The following is a 22,596-nucleotide window of genomic DNA, read 5'->3' on the forward strand; positions in this document are numbered from 1 at the left end:
GGGAAGGAAATCCAAAAGAGGGGATATATCTATATGTATGGCTGATTCACTTTGCTGTACAGCAGAAACTGACACAGCAGTGTAAAGCAACTATACTCCAATAAAAAATAAATAAAGCACAGATACTACCTTTCTCATAGAATACTCAACGTCCTCCCAATTTTTTTATATTACACAACATTAATTCCCCTTGTTATCAGTATTGGCCATACAGATATTGAATCTGAAATATTAATAATAATTAAAATATTGAAAAGTATCAAATGTGTATTATGTGCCAGGAAAAGATCTAAGCACTTTGCATATATCAGCTCATTTAATTATTTAAACACTGACTAGTAGTATCCTATTTATACAGATAGTGAAATGGAAGCATGGACCAATTAATTTGCTCAAAGGCACAGCTTATAAAGGAAAAAGCAAGAATCACTAATCCAGGCAGCTCTCCTCCAGAACTTAGATTATTAACTGCTACCTAAAAAAGCAGTAATTATCACAAAAGAAAAATTTTTAAGGGACAAGTTTGAGATAATTTTGCAAATATTGTTAGTTTAGATTTCTTATTGTTAAAGTCAAAGTCCATTCCCAGTCATTTTCTATTCCCAGAGTCGCTCAAGCGGTGCTTTATGTATAGTAGGTGCTTAATAAATAAATCATAGAATTGATGACTCCATGAATGAGGCTGTCAATCCAAAACTTGCTCCCTACACTTAATTTAATAAATGTGATGAGATCCAAGTAAGAAGTATACTATTTTGTATAATTTATTGATAAATTTAGAAATGTAAAATAATGTACATGCAATATGGTCTCGGTTGTGGATTATATCAAAATGTAGTTACATATTTTATTAATTCAAATAAGCTAATTTTAAAGAGAATGTAACTAGGAAAATATGATATGTGTTTTATTTTTAATTGGGATTTAATTGCATATGTAGTTTAATACTTAATATAATCATAGCTACAATGACAACCATCATCAAACAGCTTCTTTAAGTAAAGGTGGTGAAGACTCTGTAACTAAGATAATATCTTTCAAGGATAAGGCACCTTAATTTGTGTAGAGTTTTCACACGCGCCATCTGTGTGCTACTTGATTTACATGGCCTATCGCATTCATCCTCAGCACCGCTGTAAGATAGTTATTACTTTTAGATCACTGGGGAAACCTAATCAAGGAAAAGATAAATAATTTTCTCAGAGTAATCCAGCTAGTAATGGAGGAATGGAACTAGATTCCGGAACCAGGCAGCTTGTTCCTGTGCAAATATCAAACTCTCATTTGTGTAACAGGTACCCTGAGCTCAGGGTGGAATATAATGTTTTTCATGTGTAATCTCATTTAAGTCTCAAAAACCTATAAAGCTGATACTATTGCCATATCATTTTATTAAGAAAACTGACAGATCAGATATCACTGTTTATGTAGATATACTTTTAAGCAATATTAAGTTACTCTTTATTACTCAGTAATGGTCAAATATGGAACATCTTATGCACTCAAATTAATATGGATCAGACTGATATATACATAGCTAAAAGGTATAAACAATATAGATATATAAAGAGAGATGAAAAAAACAATAAAATCTTAACCGCCACTGATTGTATAAAATGGTGTTTAACATTTTCTTCATTGTGTATAATGTATATTATTTTTATCTGCAAAAGTAATGTTTATGCTTTTCAGTTTTTGAAACTATAAACGTATTTCTCTAGACCCTTTCAGAAGGATAATTAGCTTGTTTAAAGAACATATGCCCATTTAGAAATATATATCAGCACTTCCGTATGCCTCCAAATACCATTTAGTAGAATTTTTTAATTCAGGAAATAATTACTTATAAGATTGTTCATCAAAGTGTTCAATATATTAGTAGAAACAGAGGCAAAGTAAATGTTGGAGTTTTGTTAAATAAATCTGGTAGAATCACACATAGAATACAATGTAGTTATTCTAATTATTTTTGTAAAACAATATTAAATAATATGCAAAAGTCTATGATAGAGTACTAATTAAAAGCTAGTTTCCAGATTGTATATAAAATCTTGCTTTTGTGATGATAATATGATAGTGGGAACAGAAATTTGATAGGCATATACCAAAATGTTAGCACTTAATTCAGGACGGTGAGACTAATGGTAAATTATTTTTCCTTATTCCTTGTCTTTTCTAAATTTTCTGCTATAAATATATGCTTTATAATAAGTAAAGAGGAGTCTTATAAAAACAATATTTTTTAAAGATAAAAAAACTTCTTTTATCCAGTTTCCTGCTCTACCAACAGGAAATTAGTTCTGTGGAAACTGAAAATGATAACTCTCTGCTAGCTTAGTGACAGGATAAGGAAGATGAGCCAACACTTTGTTCGTACAGTGGATAACACTAATATTTCTACCTTTATTGATACTACGTATTGTTTCTGTCACATTATCATTTGTCTTCATAATAACTAACCTACTCAACATGTTTACTTCAGACACTGTGCTAAGCATTATCTCGTTTTACTCTAACAGCACACCTGAGGACCAGCATACAGTGTACTTCATGATCTCTAGAATTTACTCTTACTCTCAGAGCCGTGTGCCACGACCCAGAAGATTATCTAAGCAGCAGTTCAGAAAGAGTGACTTAACTGTGGGATAAACTCTAATGTAAAGTGGGAAAAGGAGACAGTTTCCCTCTCAGCAGTATGCCTACCTTGGTTCATACTTTGTATATTTAAAATACATACCTGATTTAGGATAGTGTTCAGAACGTTAGAATGGGATGAAGTGTTGTGGAATGGAATGGTGGATGCATTGAAGGTTACGGGGCATGACTCTGTTTATTTTTACTTAAATACGCAGCTCAACTCCTGAAATGGGAAATGAAGAATTGCACAGTTGGTTCAGTTAATGCAAATGATATATCTCCAAGTCTCGCAGGAAAAGGAAATGACAGTGAAGATGCAATGAGATTTCGAGAAGTCATTATGGAACACATGAGCAATGTGGAGAAGAGAATCCAGTATCTTTCAGATAATGAAGCCAATCTCATAGATGCCAAGAATTTCCAAAATTTCAGTGTAACAACCGATCAAAGGTTTAATGACGTTCTTTTCCAGCTAAGTTCCTTACTTTCCTTCATCCAGGGACATGGAAATGTAATAGGTGAAGTCTCCAAGTCATTAATAAGTCTGAACACCACACTGCTTGATTTGCAGCTCAGTATTGCAACACTGAATGCCAAAGTCCAAGAGAATGCATTTAAACAACAAGAGGTAAGAGGTTTGTATTGGAAGGTCATACCTGGGATTGAATCCATCTAGATCCTGTCTCCTCAGGTAGTCCAGGGAAGAGAAAAAGTTGCAAACCCTGTTTCAACATCATTCTACTTAACCCTGATTCCTCTTGCAATCTTACCAGAAAGTTTCAAATGGATTTACCCACTGCCTTCTCCAGATTCCCAGCAAAAGGGGAAATTTGCTTGTTTGTTTGTTTTTCATTGAATATAGACTCTCTTAGTGTATTTTAATTTTATAAATACTGTTAGAATGCCTCTTGAGACTCTTGAAACCAATTATAGTTGTTAGATTATCTTAGCCGATTTGGAAAGATAGATACTCTGCATTTGCAAATTTTATATGAAACCCAAACTTTCTTCGTCATCAAAGGAATGAAAACCTTATTTACATGGGCGAAGTACAAAATCTAAATTTTAAAATAGTTTGTCACTCCCAAGAAGCATCCATAAGTTTTTATGTGTAAAGGTAACTATAATTAAATAATTAAAGTTTGAATAATGTATACAACATCTTATTACCATCACAGGATCAAATACACAAGACAAGAGAGCAAAGCATCTTCCAGACCAGTTGCTAGCAAAAGTTTCTTTTCAAGGGCCCAGGTACAACCCTTAGGCTTTGAGGACCACATGGTCTCTTTTGCAACTTCTTAACTCTGCCACTGTAGCACAAAAGCAGTCATAGACAACACACGGACAGATGAGTGAAAATGTGATCCAATAAATGTTTCTTTTCAGAAAAAGACTTTGACCCATGAATCATAATTTTCTTACCTTTGCTCTAAACTATTCTCTGGCCAACCCTCTGGGTGACTTTGTTTTGATGAGAAAGAAATTAAGAAGCAAGTTGTTTAGTTCAATATTGAATTATTTTTTGTTGTTGGGTAATTATAATTGTTCCATTCCATGAAAAAATAAGCATATGGATAAAACTTCATTACTCATGTAAAAAAATAATCTTCATACTACTACAATCTTCAGTACTAAAATCTATAAATTTTCCACCATTAGCTCAGCAAGGCTGGCGTCTTTGTAGTAGATTTTACTTGAATAGACCACTTCTTTATTAATGAGGTTGTTTTCTGTATAGATACAGTGTTATGCCATAGTGATTGTTAAAAATGGATGTCCCTTATAGAGAACAAAGAGAAGCCTCTGAAGTTGTAACATCAGGTGGCAACCAACTAAATTATTGACTAGAGAATAGACTAAACAGGTTAAGAAAGAACACCCTACATGTTTAGTTTTTGTAAAATGCAGTCACTGAGAAGACAGTGACATTGCTATTCAAATATGGAGACTGTTGGTGAACCTCATCATAACACCAACCTTAATATTCTCTCTCTGATCCTTGTCACGTCTTCCAAAATCTGACTGTTAGTGTTTCCCACACGGTTAATAAGTACCCAAGCATATCAGATGCTATTGGAATATCAAGGACTCAAGCTATGGAGGAGTTAGAGAAAATTCTCAAAGAAGCAACTGTCTCCAGGGCTGAGGAACGGAGGAAAGTAAAATGTCAGCTATGGGAGTAGAAACTGATTAAATTGGAAGGAAAGAGGAAGGGAGAAGAAATATTACTTTGTGTGGAAACAGGATCAGAGGAACAGTGAGACAGGGTGTGGAGAAAACGAAGATGGACACGATGAAAAAATAATATATTTGATATTAGTAATATCCCCAACTCATTAGAGGTTATAGAGTATCTGTGAACCCATGTAAATGAGGAATTGAAACCAAAGTGGAAACCATTTGGAAGGCAGTAGAAGTCCTGAACCTGTTTGAAGTGATACTTAATAGAAATAACCAAACTCTGGTGATCAGTGAGCTATTCGGACAGATTGCACTTACATTTTGGAAGGGGTCACAGTATTAGATGTGGAGGTACAAGGGAAAGGAGGAACTTCCAAAGTTAATTATTTTTTCAAAGCTTTCTTTTTTTTGAGACAGTAGTCATCTGTGGAGATTTGGAATCTAGGTCAGTGCTAGTGTGTGTGCGTGTGTGCTTACTCACTGAAAACAATATTTGGAATCTCATTCTCATTGCTTAAAACAACTGTATTCATCTTTGAATCTTTAGCCCAATGCAGGAATAAGTAAATTAAATGAATGCCTCAATCAGTAAATGCTGTTTGAGGAAAAGACTTATAAGTAATAGCAGCGTAATATTTAGCAAGGACAGACCAAGCATTAATTTGAAAGAAAAGAGAACACTGACACAAAATCAAAGAGAGACGTGGGATTTATCCTCTCCATTGTACATACAAAGGACTGTAAGAATGCAAAAATAAATGCCTGTTTCTAGCAGTGCCACTGGTGATGAACTGTGGACGGTGTGTGTAGGTGCTGTATAGCACTTTAAAAAATATATCAAATGCATTTTCTCTCTTCCTAATAAAACTTATTTCAAGTGAAATATGGTTAATGTGAGCACCACATGCAGTTTTCAAAGAAGGAAAAAAAAGGCAGCCGCAGCTTTAGGTATGAAAAACATGGGCGGCTCCCAGGGCTTAGGTAGCAAAATCACCAGCTAGTCCCCTGACTTTTGCTCTGTGGATATCAGGAACTACCTGACAGCTGGAGCAATTTGCAGCCACCTAAATGACATCGAGCATATTTACCATGTTGCTGCACTCTGCAAATATCCATGTTCACTATCCCACCTTTATACCATAGTGTACGGAAAATGCCAAATAGGGAGGGAGGTGGTAGAGGGTAGAGAAATTCTAATCTAGAACAAGGTTTTGGATGGGGAAAGCCATTGGAGCAGTAAAAATGGATGTCTCTCTGCTTGAGTACACTGCTATTGTAGAGGCAGATCTGGTACATGTTCACTTCTTTACAAAGGTTTTACTTGACTCTCTTGATCCTCTCACTTCAACTTGTCCAGTCCAGTGAAGGGAGGTGAAATTTTCTCTTCATACCTGGATTAATTAACAATAAACCACTGGTTTATTTCTTTGTGCAAATGGGAGATGAGAATCTATCAACAGTTAAACCTAGAAGTCCTTAGAAAAGTATAGAGCATACCATGGAAACAGAGGATGCAATAAAAGAACAGAGAGACAGAAAACATTACCAGGATAGATGAGAAGGTTAGGTACATTGGAAAGAGAAAGCCCAGCGCCCAAAGGAAAACCAAGCAAAAGACTTGAAAGGAAAAGCAATAAAGAAAAACATTGTCAAAAACTTTATGACTAGATACTTCATTTGAAAAACAAATTAAACAAGGTTTTATTATGTTTACTCTTACTCTACAAAGTTAAATATATTGATGAATACTTAGGATTTGAGTGCAAAAGTAAGCATTCATGTACACTGAGAAAGGTTTAAAAAATGGTCCCATATATTTGGAGGGTGGTGTGGCAGTAGTGAACAAAATTTTAATATTTAGTCCCTTTGATCAGATCCACTTCCAGGAAGCTGTCCTATAGAAGTGCTTGTATAAATATGTAGATATATATAAAATGGTGTTCATTTCAGCATTATTTATGTGCAGCTCAAAACTCTATCAATAGATATCAAATAAATTATGAAAAATACATGCAATACAATTCCACTAAATTATAGAAAAGGCAGTCTCTAAGTATTTTAATAGGTAAATATTCTTATATTATTGAGTGAAAAATAAAAGCATAATCCAGAACGTAGTACAGTCTGTCTTGCTCAGTCTCCAGATATGCACGCATGTATGTAAATACGCACAAAATATATATGCGTTTGAAACCGTAAAATAATAATGAAATCTCAATGCAGAGGCAGTAAAAAAGCTGAACATGAGGTATTGTTAATGCTAGTTGAGATTTTATTGAATCTGAAAAGCTATCCTTAATGTTCATTACCACTGAGAATTATGACATTAAACTTCATTATTGCTATAAAACAGTTTAATATACAAATCTATTTAATTTAAGGAACTGTAATTAAGTACAGTGTAAAGAATTTCACTTCAGATAAATTAAGAAACATATGACAAGTTTTTAATTTTATTTTTAGCATTTCGACATGTATATATTTGGGAATAGAAGCATACCTTAGATATGTATTTAACCAATTTTTTTCTGGCAGAGGGTGTGAAAATTCAGCCATTCAGTTAAAAGAGGAATGCTTCAAAACCAAAGAATTACTATTTTAAAATTGTTCTCTAATTTCTATATTCTTATTCCGTAATATTACCGTAATATTTTACATTTTTTAAAAACCCGACTTGTAGAGCTTCTTAAACTTATATATTTGATAATTATGTGTGTAACAAAAATTGCGGACGTTTGCTTATGTTTCACAGGAGATGAGTAAATTAGACGAGCGTGTGTACAATACGTCAGCAGAAATTAAGTCTCTGGAAGAAAAACAAGTGCATTTGGAACAGGAAATAAAAGGAGAAGTGAAACTGTTGAATAACATCACTAATGATCTCAGGCTGAAGGATTGGGAACATTCTCAGACACTGAAAAATATCACTTTAATTCAAGGTAAAATATCCTCTCATTCTCCAGATGATGATGTACTAAAATGCACTGATATATGCAGAAATTTGATATGGGAAACTCTCTGGTTTTAAAATAGTTTACTACAAATTTTACCACAAAGATCCAGAGGAAGGAGCCTTGAGATCATATCAAGACATGTTAAGATGACAGTATCTTGGTATCCTTTAAATGGTGATTTTAAAAAAAGCAAAAAACAAATGAAATTGCTCTTACGGGTTAATGAATTATTGTTCAGAATTTCTCATATGTACAAATACAAGTTTTCTGTGAGGCACAAAGTTCTCTACCTGTCTGTAAATCAAGCTTGTTAATTCTATTTTTCTAAACTTACAGATTTTTTCTTCTTACCTGATCAATTGTATTATTAATTAGAAAGGTCTTTTGAATTCTCCAAAAAAACAATGAGTTTGTCAATTTCTTCTTTAGCTCCTGTGAGTAAAACAAGGTGAATTGAATCTTACTGACTTCTAAATTAGTATATATATCATATATATTTCTATACTAGGTTTTAGTCATTATTTACATTTTAACTTTTTTTTTCATATTTTACTTTCAACCTTTGTTATCATTTGTATTAGGCTTGTCTCTTGTAAAGAATAGTTCTTAATATTTACTATGCAATCTGGCCATCTCTTTTCACCATATTTATTTCTACTGTCATTTTATGCTCCATTTCTGTCCAGTCCCATGTTCCTTTTGCTTTCCTTCCATGTCAACTTTAGTATTATTTGAAATTTTTCTCATTAAACTTTTCTCTCTATCAAGGGCACCAAAAAGATTTTGGAAACCTTATATTTATTTTTATTTTGCTGATAGTCATCTTTAAAATTTATCTTAAAGTCACAAGTTGATCAGTATCTTCACCTTCATCCTCAAATATACAAGGAAATTAAAACACTCTGATGACCCTCTTCCCTGGTTTCCTGCTGTCTTTGAGTATAGCTCATTTCTATTTTATGTATTTTTTAAACCAAGAATTAAGTCAAGATTGTTTTTCTTACATGATACAGACAATATTTATATAGATTAGCCCATGAGTTTGCCAGTTTTTCCTCCTCCTAAATGTATCTGTGACATCTCTTCTGGGATCATTTTTTTCTTCCTGAAGTATTATTTGGAGATTTGTTTAGTGAAAGTCCATTGGTGGTGAGATGTTTTGATTTCATTTTTTCTATTTTGTCCTTGATCTTTAAAATTGTTTTACCACATACATATTTCTTAGGGTAACAGTTATTATTTTTATTCGTATTTTCTTCTGGTTTATGGCCTTTCTTATTGCTTTTAAAATGATTATGACCACATTGCTTGCCATTATCTTTGTCTTTAATACCTACAATTTCATTAGTCTGTGTTTTTTATGTCGACAGTTTTTCCATGTGGCATTTGTTTTACTTCATTTTCTTCCTAAATCCACTTATATTTGTGGATTAAGTCTATCATGAATTTGGGAACATCATCAGCTTCAGTCTCTTTGAATATTGCCTCTTCACAATTCTCTCTATCCTTTCCTCTGTAACACTAGTTAAATTCATGTTGGATCTTCTTATTCTAGCTACCACGTCTGTTAAGCTCTACTTTACACTTTCAATTGTTAATTCTTATTAGAATAAGAGAAACAGAAACCCATGTGATTTCATCTTACATAACACTAGTTTAGGATAATTAGGAACTCTTAATATCCAAATTTTTACAAGAAAAGAAAAATTAAAAAAATAAGTCCCAGAGACTATTTACAGTACGATTTTTGTTTCTAATGCTCATGATTTAGTAAAAGTAAATAATGTGTATTTACACATACACATTTAATGAGAATGGTTGTTTTTAAAATGTAAGAAAATGAGAAACACAAAATTCAGGTTAATGATCGTTTTTGAAAAGGAAGAAGATGAGCGAGATGGGAAAGCGGCTAAATAGATAGCTGTTTGTTGGGTTGTAATGTTGCAGGTATATTTATTATTATGTTTATAGCTAACTGGTATAGAATATATTGCATGTATTCTTTTTTTTATAAATTTCTTTCTTTCTCTCTTTCTTTCTTTCTCTTTTTTTCTCTTTCTTTCTGTCTTTCCTTCTTTCTTTCTTTCTCTCTCTTTCTTTCTTTCTTTTAGTTGGGTCTTTGTTGCTGCATGCAGGCTTTCTCTAGTTGCGGCTAGCGGGGCTACTCTTCTTTGCGGTACATGGCCTTCTCATTGCATTGGCTTCTCTTGTTGTGGAGCACAGGCTCTAGGCGTGCGGGCTTCAGTAGTTGTGGCACACGGGCTCAGTAGTTGTGGCTCGCAGGCTCTAGAGGGCAGGCTCAGTAGTTGTGGCGCATGGGCTTAGTTGCTGTGCGGCACGTGGGATCTTCCCGGACCAGGGCTTGAACCCTTGTCCCCTGCATTGGCAGTCGGATTCTTAACCACTGCACCACCAGGGAAGCCTCTACTGCATGTTTTCTTTAAGTATTACATTGAAACCAATGATAAAGAAAAATTGAATTAATCAGCTTTCACTCTAACAGTTAGACATTCCACTTGGGATTTCGAATTCCACTTGGGATTTCAATTAAATATCCCCAACTTTACAAATCCACCCTCCCCCTCCCCCTCCCCCTCCCCCTCCCCCTCTCCCTCTCTTTTTTTTTTGGCCATGCCACACGGCATGTGGGATCTTAGTTCCCTGACCAGGGATCGAACCTGCGCCAAGCCCTTAGTTCTTGAGAGCACCTACCCTCATCCACCCCTCAAATCTGTTGGTTCTCTAGTCTTATCTGTCAATTGAGTCATTGTCCAACTAGTAACTCACTCCAAGGTCTTGGAAGCAAGCTTTGATTTCTCTCTTTCTCTCACTCCCTGTATCCAATCCATATATGAGTCCTGTTAACTCTTCTTCCATATGATAAAACTCCTTCTCACTGTCTCCTCTGCTATGACTCTAATTCAAGCAACTGTATTACAGCCTGGTGTACTACATCAGCTTCCCAATTGTTCTCCCTGATTCTACTCTTAATCCATTCTACAGAGAGCAAAAGAGTGTTATTGAAATAATAATGTTAATAACATATGATTAGATCTTTTATCTCTTAAAACCCTCCAATATCTTCCCATTGAGCTTGGAATAAAATCTGAACTCCTACCTGATCTGGCACCCATCTCCTTATCTGCCCTCTTTTCTAATTTTCCCTCTGTCTAGCTTGGAAGAGCTGGAAGAATGAAAGTGCCATTGAACAGTATAAGTTAACAAGCAGGAAGTGCTGGTTTCACTTCTTGCTGTCATAATGTGCACTAGAGAGCTCTCTCCCTTTAAATGTTCTCTTAGCTTTCTGTTCTCCTTAGATCCACTCAAAGTTACCTTTCTAGTGATAATTTCTCCCTCCCCATTCTTATTATCTCTCTATATCATGGTGTGCTTTAACTTCCTCATAGTATTTAAAACTACATGATACTGTTTCATATATACATTTGCTTATTTGTTTATCACAGATCTTCTCGAATAAAATGCGAATTCCATGAGGTTGGGTCTTGTCTCTCTTGTCTGTCTCTCCATACACAGCACCTGTTAGAGTGCCTGGTATATGGTGGGTGAGCAAATGTATATGCCTTAAAGGAATAAGTGAAAGTAACACTTCCCTTTTATGAAGTTACACTTTGTTTTTTTTTTTTGTTTTTTTTTGAGAAGAATGAGTTTTAAAATCCTCTCAAGAGATCAACTTCCAACATGACAGTGGGAGGAGAAAAGGTGACCCACTCTCCAGTGAAATTAGTGAAAATTACTAAAACAAAACAAAAACCATTGAAAGCTTCTGGAAATGGTTCTAAGGACAAACAGCAACTGAAGAAACTTATATTCAAGACAATTTATGAAGATTCAGTAGGAAAGGCAAGAGTCTATGGTATTTGAACCGAAACTACTCCCGCTCTTCCCCTTCTCAGCTCAGGGAGGCAGAAACTCCACCCTAGACTGCTGTAGTTAAGAACCCAGGACTCCCTCACCCTCCAGCTCCCAGTCAGATGGCTTTCTTACTTGGAGGAAGAGGATGTCAAAGTTTTTTATCTGATCCCAAATACCCATTGCTGAGGCGAAGTACTGAGAAAATGCAGTTGAGACGTGGGGATCCCCTTCTACCCAGCAGAGAGCTATGGGAACTTACGAGCCAGAATCCACATCTATGTACTGCGGAACAGTACCAATAACGTTTAACGATGCATCCAACTGAGATTTCATTTCATTACTTTTTTCATTAAGTCCCTCCCATTCTTCAAGAAGCAGTTCAGGAAACTCCAGCAGGCTTTCCAACTTGAAAGAACAGAATTCAAGAGAACTAACCAAACTTGGAAGAATTTTAGAGATACCATTATCCCCATTTATTCTTATTTCAAATTCTTTGTAGAGTCTTCCTGTACTTTTCACAATTTCCTCCATGTGCTTCTGCTCTGGTGGTAACTTTCCCTCCATACTTTTATGGCGACTAAATATCCCAAGCCCAATATCTGCCCAGCTTTCCTGTAAACGTTTAATAATCTTGAGACAATCATATTTTGACACTAGAAGATCCCCAGAAAATTTGTCTTTGTCTTCAGTCAACATCTTTTGCCACTGCTTGAAGTCTTGAACAACTGATTCAAATCTATTTTCTTTACTAGGGGATAGAATGTCTTTTCCAGTATTATTTCTGAAGAACTGCTGCCATTTGACGAGGCCATCCTTAACACTTTGCCATTTTTCTCTTGTAGACTCTTCATTTTGTTCCACTTCCTGTTTAAATTTATTCACTAAGTTTCTCCATTTCTCCGTCAACTTCTGCAACAGTGCAAGGTCTGCAGTGTCCTTAGTTGACAGCAGTATGATGAAATGCTTAGTATATTTATTCCAGCCTTTTTCATTGAGGTAAAGTCTTTTAGCCAACATGACTTTATTTCTTTCAGTTACCTTTACGGACAATTCATATGTGGCTGAGCTCCAGATATCTCTTTCTGCCATTAACTGTTTAATATCACTCTCCATCCTTCCTCTTTGTAACGTATATAAGTCATGATATTCTTCTGCAATTCTGGCATTCTTTTCAGCGTCTAAAAGAGCTTGTGCCAAAGCTCTGTGGGCCTTCTCTGCTTCCTTTGTTAATTTCATATCATGTGCCTGAACCAAACACAGCTCCCTGATCAGTTCCTCAATAACATTAGTAAAATTGAACAGTTCTTCTAAAATGCGCTGGTCCATCACTCGCTGAGTTACCATGTCTTTGTAGAAGTCAGTCATATGCCAGGCAATTTGATCAAGCATTTGTACATACCGCTCTCTGATTTTGGATAGTAGTTCTCCTCTATCTGCACAGTCCACACTGACTTGTCGAATAAGTTCATGAAATACTATATTATAAATGGTCTGTTCCTTCTTCAATATATGAAGTAGTTTGTGCATCTTGGTTGGCCCTGTATATGCCTGATTTTCCACACCAGCCCTCTCTAGCATAGCATCCATCACATCATTCAGCTGGACCACTTCTACTCTTTTATTAGGTTTCATGGATGGGAAGAGCAATAGTCTATTTTCACTATCTGTGAGGAGAGTAGTATATTTGTCATCATAACACTCCAAACCTGAAACTCCTGTATTTGACACAATATGAAATTCTTCAGGAATCAAAGTATCTGTTAGTTTCTTTGGCTTATGAGGCACAAGAACACCATCACGTGACTGTAATGAACAATCCATTTGTGGGGGACAAACTGCGCTCTCCCTAGTCTCTCCTTTAACATATTTAACATCGTACAGAAAAGAAATATCCCTTCCAGCTCCCGTTAGGGAAACGGGATGGTCAATCAGATATTTGAACTTATTTCTTCGAATAGGGTTATGCCAAACGTGGTCAACGGGGCGTGGAAGAGTACCCTTTGGGGTTTTAATTTTCTTAGGAGGCAGTAAGTTTTCAGGACAAGGACCAGCATTGGCTGTATAGGTCAGAGAAAGTAGAACTTCCTGAGGGATGAACTCATTCTGAAGGGAAGTAGGAAGGGGTTTCGACAGATCCACCAGACTTTTTTTCTCCCTTAGTTTAGGAAGTCCTGTAAACTGTGCTTCTCGCCAGATATCTTGTAGCCGCACCTTTTCCTATGAAGTTACACTTTGTAATGGCAATGTCATTCTTCCACATTTCCAAGGTAGAAATTTTAATTGTTGTTGTTATTTTCTCCCGGAATACCATTACTTCTTATGTTCCACATTCTCTAACCCCTTGTCACTCCTTTATATTCTGTGTAAACTATTCTTATCATTACTCTGCCAGACTATTGAAATAGTCTTGCAATCCTTTCCTGCCTCAGTCTTTCAGACTACAATCCTTTCTACACTCTTGTTAGAATGCAGCCTTCCTAGAGGGACACCCTAGATTGCAAAGAGACTCTCTATCACCTCCTTATTACACATACACTTTTCTCTGCAGCGCTCAAGTTCTTCTGTAGTGCTTCTCTTAACTACTTTTGAATGCCTCATTCCCTGTCTTTTCCCTTTTTGACACCAAATATTTCAATTGATTTTACTGTGATTCTGACATGCCCAATACTTTTTTTTTTTTTTTTTTTTTGCGGTACGCGGGCCTCTCACCGCTGCGGCCTCTCCCGTCGCGGAGCACAGGCTCCGGACGCACAGGCTCAGCGGCCATGGCCCACGGGCCCAGCCGCTCCGCGGCATGTGGGATGTGGGATCTTCCCGGACCGGGGCACGAACCCACGTCCCCCGCATCGGCAGGCGGACTCTCAACCTCTGCGCCACCAGGGAAGCCCATGCCCAATACTTTTTACATCCTGCCTCATGGCTTTTCCTTCACTTGAAAGAATATCTTTCCTCTTCTATTTGTATCTGAAAATATCTTATCTATCATTAATGTCCATAGATGACATACATGCAACCTCTTCCATGAAGCTTTCTCTGGTCCCACTGTAGTAATACTCTTGCTGACATTTATATCTTGCTTACTTTTGAACATTAAGTATTCTTTCACAAGAGAATTCCTAATATGATTGTCATATCTAAAAATATCTCATACTGTCTTCTATCGAAATGTTGTCTCTTACTGGAAACAGTAAGTTCATTAAAATTACGGGCTAGTTTTTATATCCTCTACAGCATCTAGTCATAATTTTTAATAAATATTTATTAAACTATAACCCAAGAGAGACATTGTATTAATTAATGAGTGCTTTATCTAATGTCGGTTGTAGGATCAGTGTCATCACTTGGTGTCCCTCCTCTTTTATGTTAGCAATTACTAAATATTTATGAAGATTAAAGAGGTAGAGATATTTTAATATATTTCTCAAGTAATTATAGCAATTAAAGTCTAAAGGACTAAATGAAATTTCATTGTTGAAATGAAATGGTGAAGCAGAATTTGGTGGGGAGTGGGGGATAACATGACTTTAAAAGACAAAGTTGTTAAACATTTGAGGAAGGAACTTAAGAGAAATTAAGAGAAATAAAATATGACTCATTGCTGAAAGCAGTGGTTATGTGGAAAAATTTTAAGGATATTTTTTTTCCAGAAACTAAAAGCACCAAAAAGAGAAAAAAATGTATCAGTTGATCGTCATGATGAAGAAGAAGTGATTGATAGAATTTGAATTTGGAGATTTGTGCAATTAATTATTGGGATTTAAGAAATGAATTGTGTCTTTAACCACTATGTAAAAGAAAAATTCATCTCAGGAATAATGAAAGAACAGATGCCCAAAATGAAATCAATTAATTTTGGAAAAGTATAGCCTAGAACATCAGGAAAGAAGTATTCTAGTTCTGATTTTACCCAACTGGCTTTAAGACCTTGGGAATTCACTCTCAGACCTCTATAATTATGTTTGACTAAGCAAGCTTTAAGGCTTCGTCCAGATTAAACACCTCTAAGTCAGTGAGCATGAAAACTGGAAGAAAAAAGAAAAAAAATAAAGAGGTTTAAATAGCAGCAGCCTAGAAGGCTTGGCGGATTTTTATGGTGATCTACGTGTGAGGCAGGATTGAGAACAAAGTAGGAAATTTATGATCGTAATGAACACGACATGGAGAAGAATAGCTCTGGAAATTTTGGCAGATATTATTAGTGCTATGTTATCATCTGAGGATTTTAAATGATGTGATGTTCCTGGGTTTTCTTTCCCAGTAAATTGGGTAATTTTGATCTATGATATTTTTAAATTACTGAGTATTTTAAATCAGTACATCTCTGTGGCTAAGTAGATGTCTTAGTTTTCCTTAAAAACAAAAAATCATAGGGAGACAGCTAATAGCGGATTTGGTGGTGTGTTTTATAGAGGGAATTGTTCATGGCAAATTACTGCTATAGCATTTATGAATTATCCCTCTAACTTTGCAGTTAGATGGTACTAAAGATGATGAAAAATAGTGGAATTCTTATGGGTTCTTGATCTAGGGCAGATCAGATGTTTCGAACAATATTAATCTAGTGTCCTTTGACATATGTTAGCAAGAGAGCTACCAGGAAGCATTGTGTCCATTATTGATGCACAGAGGTGGTTGTTGATGTGATTATGGGACAGAATTTTGAAAGGTTAAATAGTAACTCAGAACCAAGAAGGCGACTACAATAGACTTGAAGTCTCAGACTTAAAGTTCTTCATTCTTTTTTTCCATAACGTGGCAGAATAAATGGCTACATTTCTTTATGTAGAATGATACATAAAAACAAATGTCTGTTGATGCACATTTGTTTTTAAACTGAAATAAATGAATGAATGAGGGTGGAATAGACAAAATATATTCACACCATATTTTAATAAAGAACCCTCTAGATTAGTCCAGCTGCAGTATGATAAGGATGTGAGCAACAGCAGGATTGGAGAGACCAGTTTTGGAAGGTAGATGAGAGCATTACGTTGATAATGTTCTCAAAAGTTCTACATAAGAAGCTAAGAGAAAGTAGTATATGATCTGTGTACTTCTATCCCTCCAAACTATCAAAAAGACACTTAAACCATTGAGATGCTTTCCACAGTTTGCTCTAGGCAGTCGAAGACACATAACAAATTACAGAATTTAAACAGAATGTAATGGGTGAGATTAATGTTACATGAAGACTAAGATAACAGTAAAAATGTAACATCCAACACACTCAGAACTCTTGAAGGAAAGACTTTACCTGGTTTTCTTACTCTGGGATTCAAGTACCTGGTATCAGCATTTTTATATAGAAATAGACAAAGAGGGATCTTTAACCCTGAATTTTATAAAATAGCATAGATGTATTTGTTATGATTGAGTTAATGCTCCAACATTTGAGCTGTGTACAGTTACTATACATAGTTACATGCAAAATAATTGAAAAGATAGTGAGTTCCATTTCTTACTTATTAAAGAAATGGTGAAAACTCTTGATCTCAGAGGCTAAGAGCCCAGAGCTAATCTGTGTCCCTTGTTTCTTGTCTCACACCTTCTAGTTTTTCCTGGAATGTCTGTCTTGCTTTAGAGCCCTAATCACTGAATCACAGTCTTTTCATGTGCAATTTTTTTTCAAAATGCCATCCTGGAGTACTGTGGATTTGCTTCCCTTTAATTTGCTCAGCAAAATTCAAGCTGCAAATTGAGTCTTTCTGTCCTGCTTGCCCCCTCCATTGTCACTGTGCAGAGATGAATGAACCGCAGCTGTGTTCACGGTTGTGGGAATTAAAACCCCTTTGTTGGGAGAAACTACATTCTGCAGGAATAGAAGATGCGTAGATTCCCATTGATGTAGAACCATGACATCTCTTGTGGACAACTTAATATATGTTTCCATCATTAAGCTATAGCTTAGGAGAATTTGCTAGTTGTTACTACAACTACTTAATGCCCAGTAGTATGCAATTTGCATGATGATTATGTAAAAAACAAAAAACAAAAAATATACAACAAAAACAGAAAATAAATGTTAGTGATTATTCTCTTAAGATGATAGAATTATGTATTATATTTTCCTCATTTTTTCTAGGCTTTTATATTTCCTATAGTATGTAGTTACTATTGTAATGAAAATGCAATAAAACCTTACAGCCCAATGGTGTGTATGAAGGGAAATGAATGATGTGCCATTGAGAAGAGCAACGATATCTGGAAAATTAAGTCACCAGGGAAGGAAGGTGCTAAAACTCAAGTTGGACCTTGAAAAATCAGAAACAGATCAGAAAAATGGAGAGAAGCAAGGGACAAGGATTTCAAAAGAAGCAAAGAAAATGGACAGAATATATTTACTCATAAGATTATCATTATTTATGGAGCCCCTTCTTAGAATCTTTCAAGTATCATATCTCCCCACCCGATTAAAATTTGTAAACAAGTGCTCTCTAACCAGTGATGCTAAACATAGTTGTGTGTTATCCTTGCTGTCCTTGAACCACGGAAATTGAAAATGACTCTTTTAAAACATCACTATTTGATTATTCTATGGTATGTCCAGGTTCATTTCTTCCTTTTGGAATTGAAAAGAAATTGCTAAGTGTTCTGCTTTAAAGGAAAGGAATAACACTTGTCCTGTGGCACTCCATGTAGAAGAGGGACATACTCAGTGCCATCATTCTAAAGAGGTGATCACTAGATATCTGTTTTGCTGGGCACAGAAAATTCAAATGACTAAATCAGTGTTGATCAAACTCAGTACTAGGGGGACACCTTGGTAATTGTCATGCCAGGTAGTCAAAATTTTCCCTGCAACCTCTCCGACTTATTTTATAATGTCTATATCTATCTAGGGATTCTACCTAATATTTTACTTGAAAAGTTATTCCTTTACTCATTTTCACTTTCCTGCCCTTCCCCGCATCTTTCCTACTTACCCAGCATTCTCTTTCTTCTCATTCTCCCCATTCTTCAAAATCCCCTTCGCATCCTACCTCCTCAATTAAGTCTTTTCAACCACTGCTCCTCTTGCTGATCTGCATTTTTCTAATATCCGAGGGTATCATTTTCAATGATAGGGTTTTTGGTTGTCTACTTTGTGTGAATTTTTGTTTCCCTTGAGGGTATCACACATGACTTGACTTATACATTTTCCACAGAGCATCTAAATTAATATAGTGAAATCTGCCTGGTGGTGAGGTAACAGGGTGATGCTCCCAGAAGCTTAATCATCAACCTTCTGGTTCCAGCCAGTGTGGGGTCTATCATACTAGTGGTCAGCGTGTAGTCACCATCCTCCACATGGGTGAAGGGCTTAGTTTCTACAGATCGACTCAAAGATATGTGTCAGATTGTCATGTATACCCATTGAGGAGGAACTAGGACTCCGAACTATCATTCTAGCTACCTTGCTTGACTGCTTCTCCTTTGTTTCTGCATCCCCTCACTCCTCTCATTGTTAACTCCTTGTGCCTGCTCTTTGGGGCTCAGGGAAGGCCTAGGAAACTAAAGCCTTTTTTCTGCAAACAAGAAACAGGGCACCTGGAGGGTGCTTTTGTACCCAGGAAGGCCCTGCAGGGTCCTGCTTGGTTTCAATCCCCCTTTTCTTTGATATTCCTCAGTCCTGAGGGGAACAGGGGTAGGTCAAGAAGGGGAATAAAATTTTGGATAGAGAGGTTAATCATAAACTTGGCAAGGGAGCTCAGTTTTAGGGGCACTGGGTTTCATACCCAGTAGCTACACAATACTAATGTGGATTTGTGCCATCATTGATTGACTCACTGTCTTTCTCTGCCCCCAGCATCTGAGAACCTAGTACACTGCTTGGCACACAGAAGTATTTAGTCCGTAATTAGGTTGTCTAATTTAGAGCTATCTCATTGCACTACTCAGTAGCAGGGTATGCTTCCATTCAGGAAGGTTAGTCTCATTCATTCTGTGTAATTGTGCAACAAATAAAAGGCTTTGGATTTACCTACGTAACTGTCTTGACAAATGACAAATCTATTTTACCTATGCTTTAAGCCTATGATCAGTAATTGTCATTTATTTTTTAAAGGTCCTCCTGGACCTCCAGGTGAAAAAGGAGATAGAGGTCCCACTGGAGAAGTTGGTCCACAAGGCATTCCAGGTCCAGTAGGTACGGTAACTACTCCATCATATACTGCAGGGCTAGGTAATGTACATCTGTGAATGTGTGTAGGGGGAATCAGTTATTTGACTGGTTCCCTGTGTGGCATGTGTGTGTGTGTGTGTGTGTGTGTGTGTGTGTGTCCGCATGTGTATGTTTGTGTGTGTTGAGGGCATATCAAATGATATCAAATGATAATCACTATCATGTTCTGAATGGTAAGCAGTGACTCTTGATTTTTAAAGAAAGTTAAGTGCTTTAACAACATGGGGTTGTTCATTAGTCTAGAGAGTGCTCACCATATCACTGACTGCAAACAGTATTTGGCCGACCTAGTTTTAGGTCACATGTGAAGGAAAATATGAAAACCATCTTCACATTGAATATATTTGGAGGTTACCTGGTTTTTAAGATACAAAAAAAAAAAACAACTAATGTAAATCAAAGGCAAATTGGATTATACTCCTTATATGGTCCTTAACTGGAACTTATCTGCTTAAACCTATGCAATCTCAATGTAAATATTGACTAGAATATAGATGACTTTTCCCTTTGCTGTCAGCCACTCTGTATCTTACTTAGAGCAAAATTGTTTCAAATTATTTTCTTCTGTAATCCTGAAAGCAATATTTTGAAAGACAATAATAGAAGACAGAAAAAGAGAAAGAGCATGAACTTTCTTTGCTTTCAAAAAAATAAAGATAATAACAGTAACATGATCATCATGTTATTCATGGCTAGAAATCAAATACCTGCATGCTTTTTGAAGGTGGGGAGTATACTGCTCCGTCTAATGATAACTACAATAGTTTGTGCTGCTAAAGAAATGTCTAAATACCAGGGACTTGATCTTAATTTTCTGTGTTTTGATTATATAAACTGTTCTTCTTTCTGATCAATGTATCAACCAGCCCAGGTTACATCAGAAAAACAATTTTTAAAAATGAAAAGCATGAATTTGACACATGCCAGCCCTTTATATCATAGTGCTTAAAAAGCCAATATATAAAGTTTACCTTAAAAAAAAGCTTTTAGAACTATATATATATATATTTATATATCAATTGTTGGTTTGCCTTTGAAAGTAATACCAGGTAAGATTCTTTGTTCAGAAAAGTCTTTCTACTTGACTGGCACCCAGCAGATCTTAGCAATGGTGCATTAATGTCATAAGCAGGGGAAGTAACCAGTGTTATATTATCTGCCAGAGCGGCTATTGTCAAAGGTCTGTCAACTCCTCCATTACAAATTGCAATTATCAAAGCTTTATAACTCAACCATAAAAGTTCAGTCTGGGCTACAACTTGCCTTCCAAAGCTTCATCTTGGGAACATCTTTTGTAGCTGTTTCGGAATCAAATAGAAAGAGGGATTTAAAAGTTTCAGCTTTTGTTATCACCCTAGACAGATACCGTTGCAAAGCTGCTTTGATTCTTTAAGTGAGGGTTTAGTCTGCTGCTGTTGGTATTGCTCATATACACAAATAGGCATTATCTGGCCCCTCAAAAAAGAGAGGTAGATTTCATTGTTGGAGTGATAAATTGACTCTTTTAGATTTTTAGGTTGCCATTTGAGTTGGTGCACTGCAGCAAAAATATTCAAGTTACTAGGCATCTTTCCCACCTGATTGCTGCAATCTGTTTTTTTCTTTGCCAGATTGCCTATTTGCCCCATGTCTGGTAGGGAATCAGGAAGTTAAAGTATATGATGGACTGTCTTGATAATTCTACTTCCTGATTTAAGCAGGCTTACTAAAATCCCACCTATAGGGACTTCCCTGGTGGTCCAGTGGCTAAGACTCCGTGCTCCCAATGCAGGGGGCCCAGGTTTGATCACTGGTCACGGAACTAGATCCCACATGCTGCAACTAAGAGTTCACGTGTCTCAACTAAAGATCCCACATGCCACAACTAAAAGATCCCATGTGCCACAACTAAGACCTGGTGCAGCCAAACAAATAAATAAATAAATATTACAATGGGAGTGTTTAAAGAAAAGACAAAAGAAACCCTGTACCAACAAAACAAAACAAAAACAAACAAACAAAAAATACCTATACATGCAAATGAGCCCACTAAACTCAGCTTGACTCGAAACCATGATATGAAAATCTGAGAAGATATACGTGCTTAGTAGTATTAAATAATCAGTACATTAAATATATTACAATTGTTACTCATGTACTGGGGTGGATATTATATTAAACTGTGCTTTATCTCAAAATAATACAATAGAAATTCATTTCAGCATGCCATTTCCTTGGAAGCATGCCAAGGAGAATTACCTATAACCTTTTACTTTAAAAAAATGTTTACTGAATACTTTCCCTGTGCCTGGGACACACACACACACACACACACACACACACGGCTACATTATTGTTTGGGATTACAATGGAGTATGTAAAAACAAGAGCATGAGAGATAGAGTAATATATTCCTGCACTAGGGCCTCAGTATTTTTTTAATAAATATTCTTTGATACTTCTCATTGCTTGACTTGTGATTTTTCTGGGACAAATCTTAAAAGTCCAATTTTTAGCTTACATTTCAAAGTTATCATTTCAGCTGTAGCAAAATTCTGCCATTTGAAGATTCCTGATTAGACTATATAAGGCTTCCAGTTAAAACTCTAAGATTTTTTTTCTTGTGTGTTTTTATTTTTAGTGACAATCTGTTACATATTGAATATCTACAGGGTACTAAATGCACTATGTTTCTACTTACTGTTACTGTTATCTATCAATTTTTACACATGAAAGTTTAGGAAAGACATTGTTCCTCCTTTTGGAGATTCACCTCCTTCATATCCATTAGTGAAATTAGATTGTTTC

General features: G+C 35.9%; 2 protein-coding genes across 2 annotated transcripts in view; one reads left to right on the forward strand and one right to left on the reverse strand.

The window, feature by feature from the left end:
• Positions 1 to 22,596, forward strand: part of MSR1 (macrophage scavenger receptor 1) — a 67,929-nt gene that overhangs the window by 12,652 nt on the left and 32,681 nt on the right. Inside the window, exons 4-6 of the mRNA XM_082680464.1 lie at positions 2,853 to 3,265; positions 7,574 to 7,760; positions 19,693 to 19,773. Coding sequence (XP_082536590.1) covers positions 2,853 to 3,265; positions 7,574 to 7,760; positions 19,693 to 19,773 — 681 coding nt within the window. The remainder of the gene's footprint in view (positions 1 to 2,852; positions 3,266 to 7,573; positions 7,761 to 19,692; positions 19,774 to 22,596) is intronic.
• On the reverse strand, positions 11,904 to 14,246 carry LOC309838852 (axonemal dynein light chain domain-containing protein 1-like; the record flags this gene model as incomplete). Its single annotated transcript, XM_082680243.1, has 2 exons — positions 11,904 to 13,865; positions 14,166 to 14,246. 2 exons carry the CDS (start codon positions 14,244 to 14,246, stop codon positions 11,904 to 11,906), a joined length of 2,043 nt encoding a protein of 680 aa, XP_082536369.1.

This window comes from Grampus griseus (genome assembly GCF_964374135.1).
Source record: "Grampus griseus genome assembly, chromosome: 21".
NCBI lineage: Eukaryota > Metazoa > Chordata > Mammalia > Artiodactyla > Delphinidae > Grampus > Grampus griseus.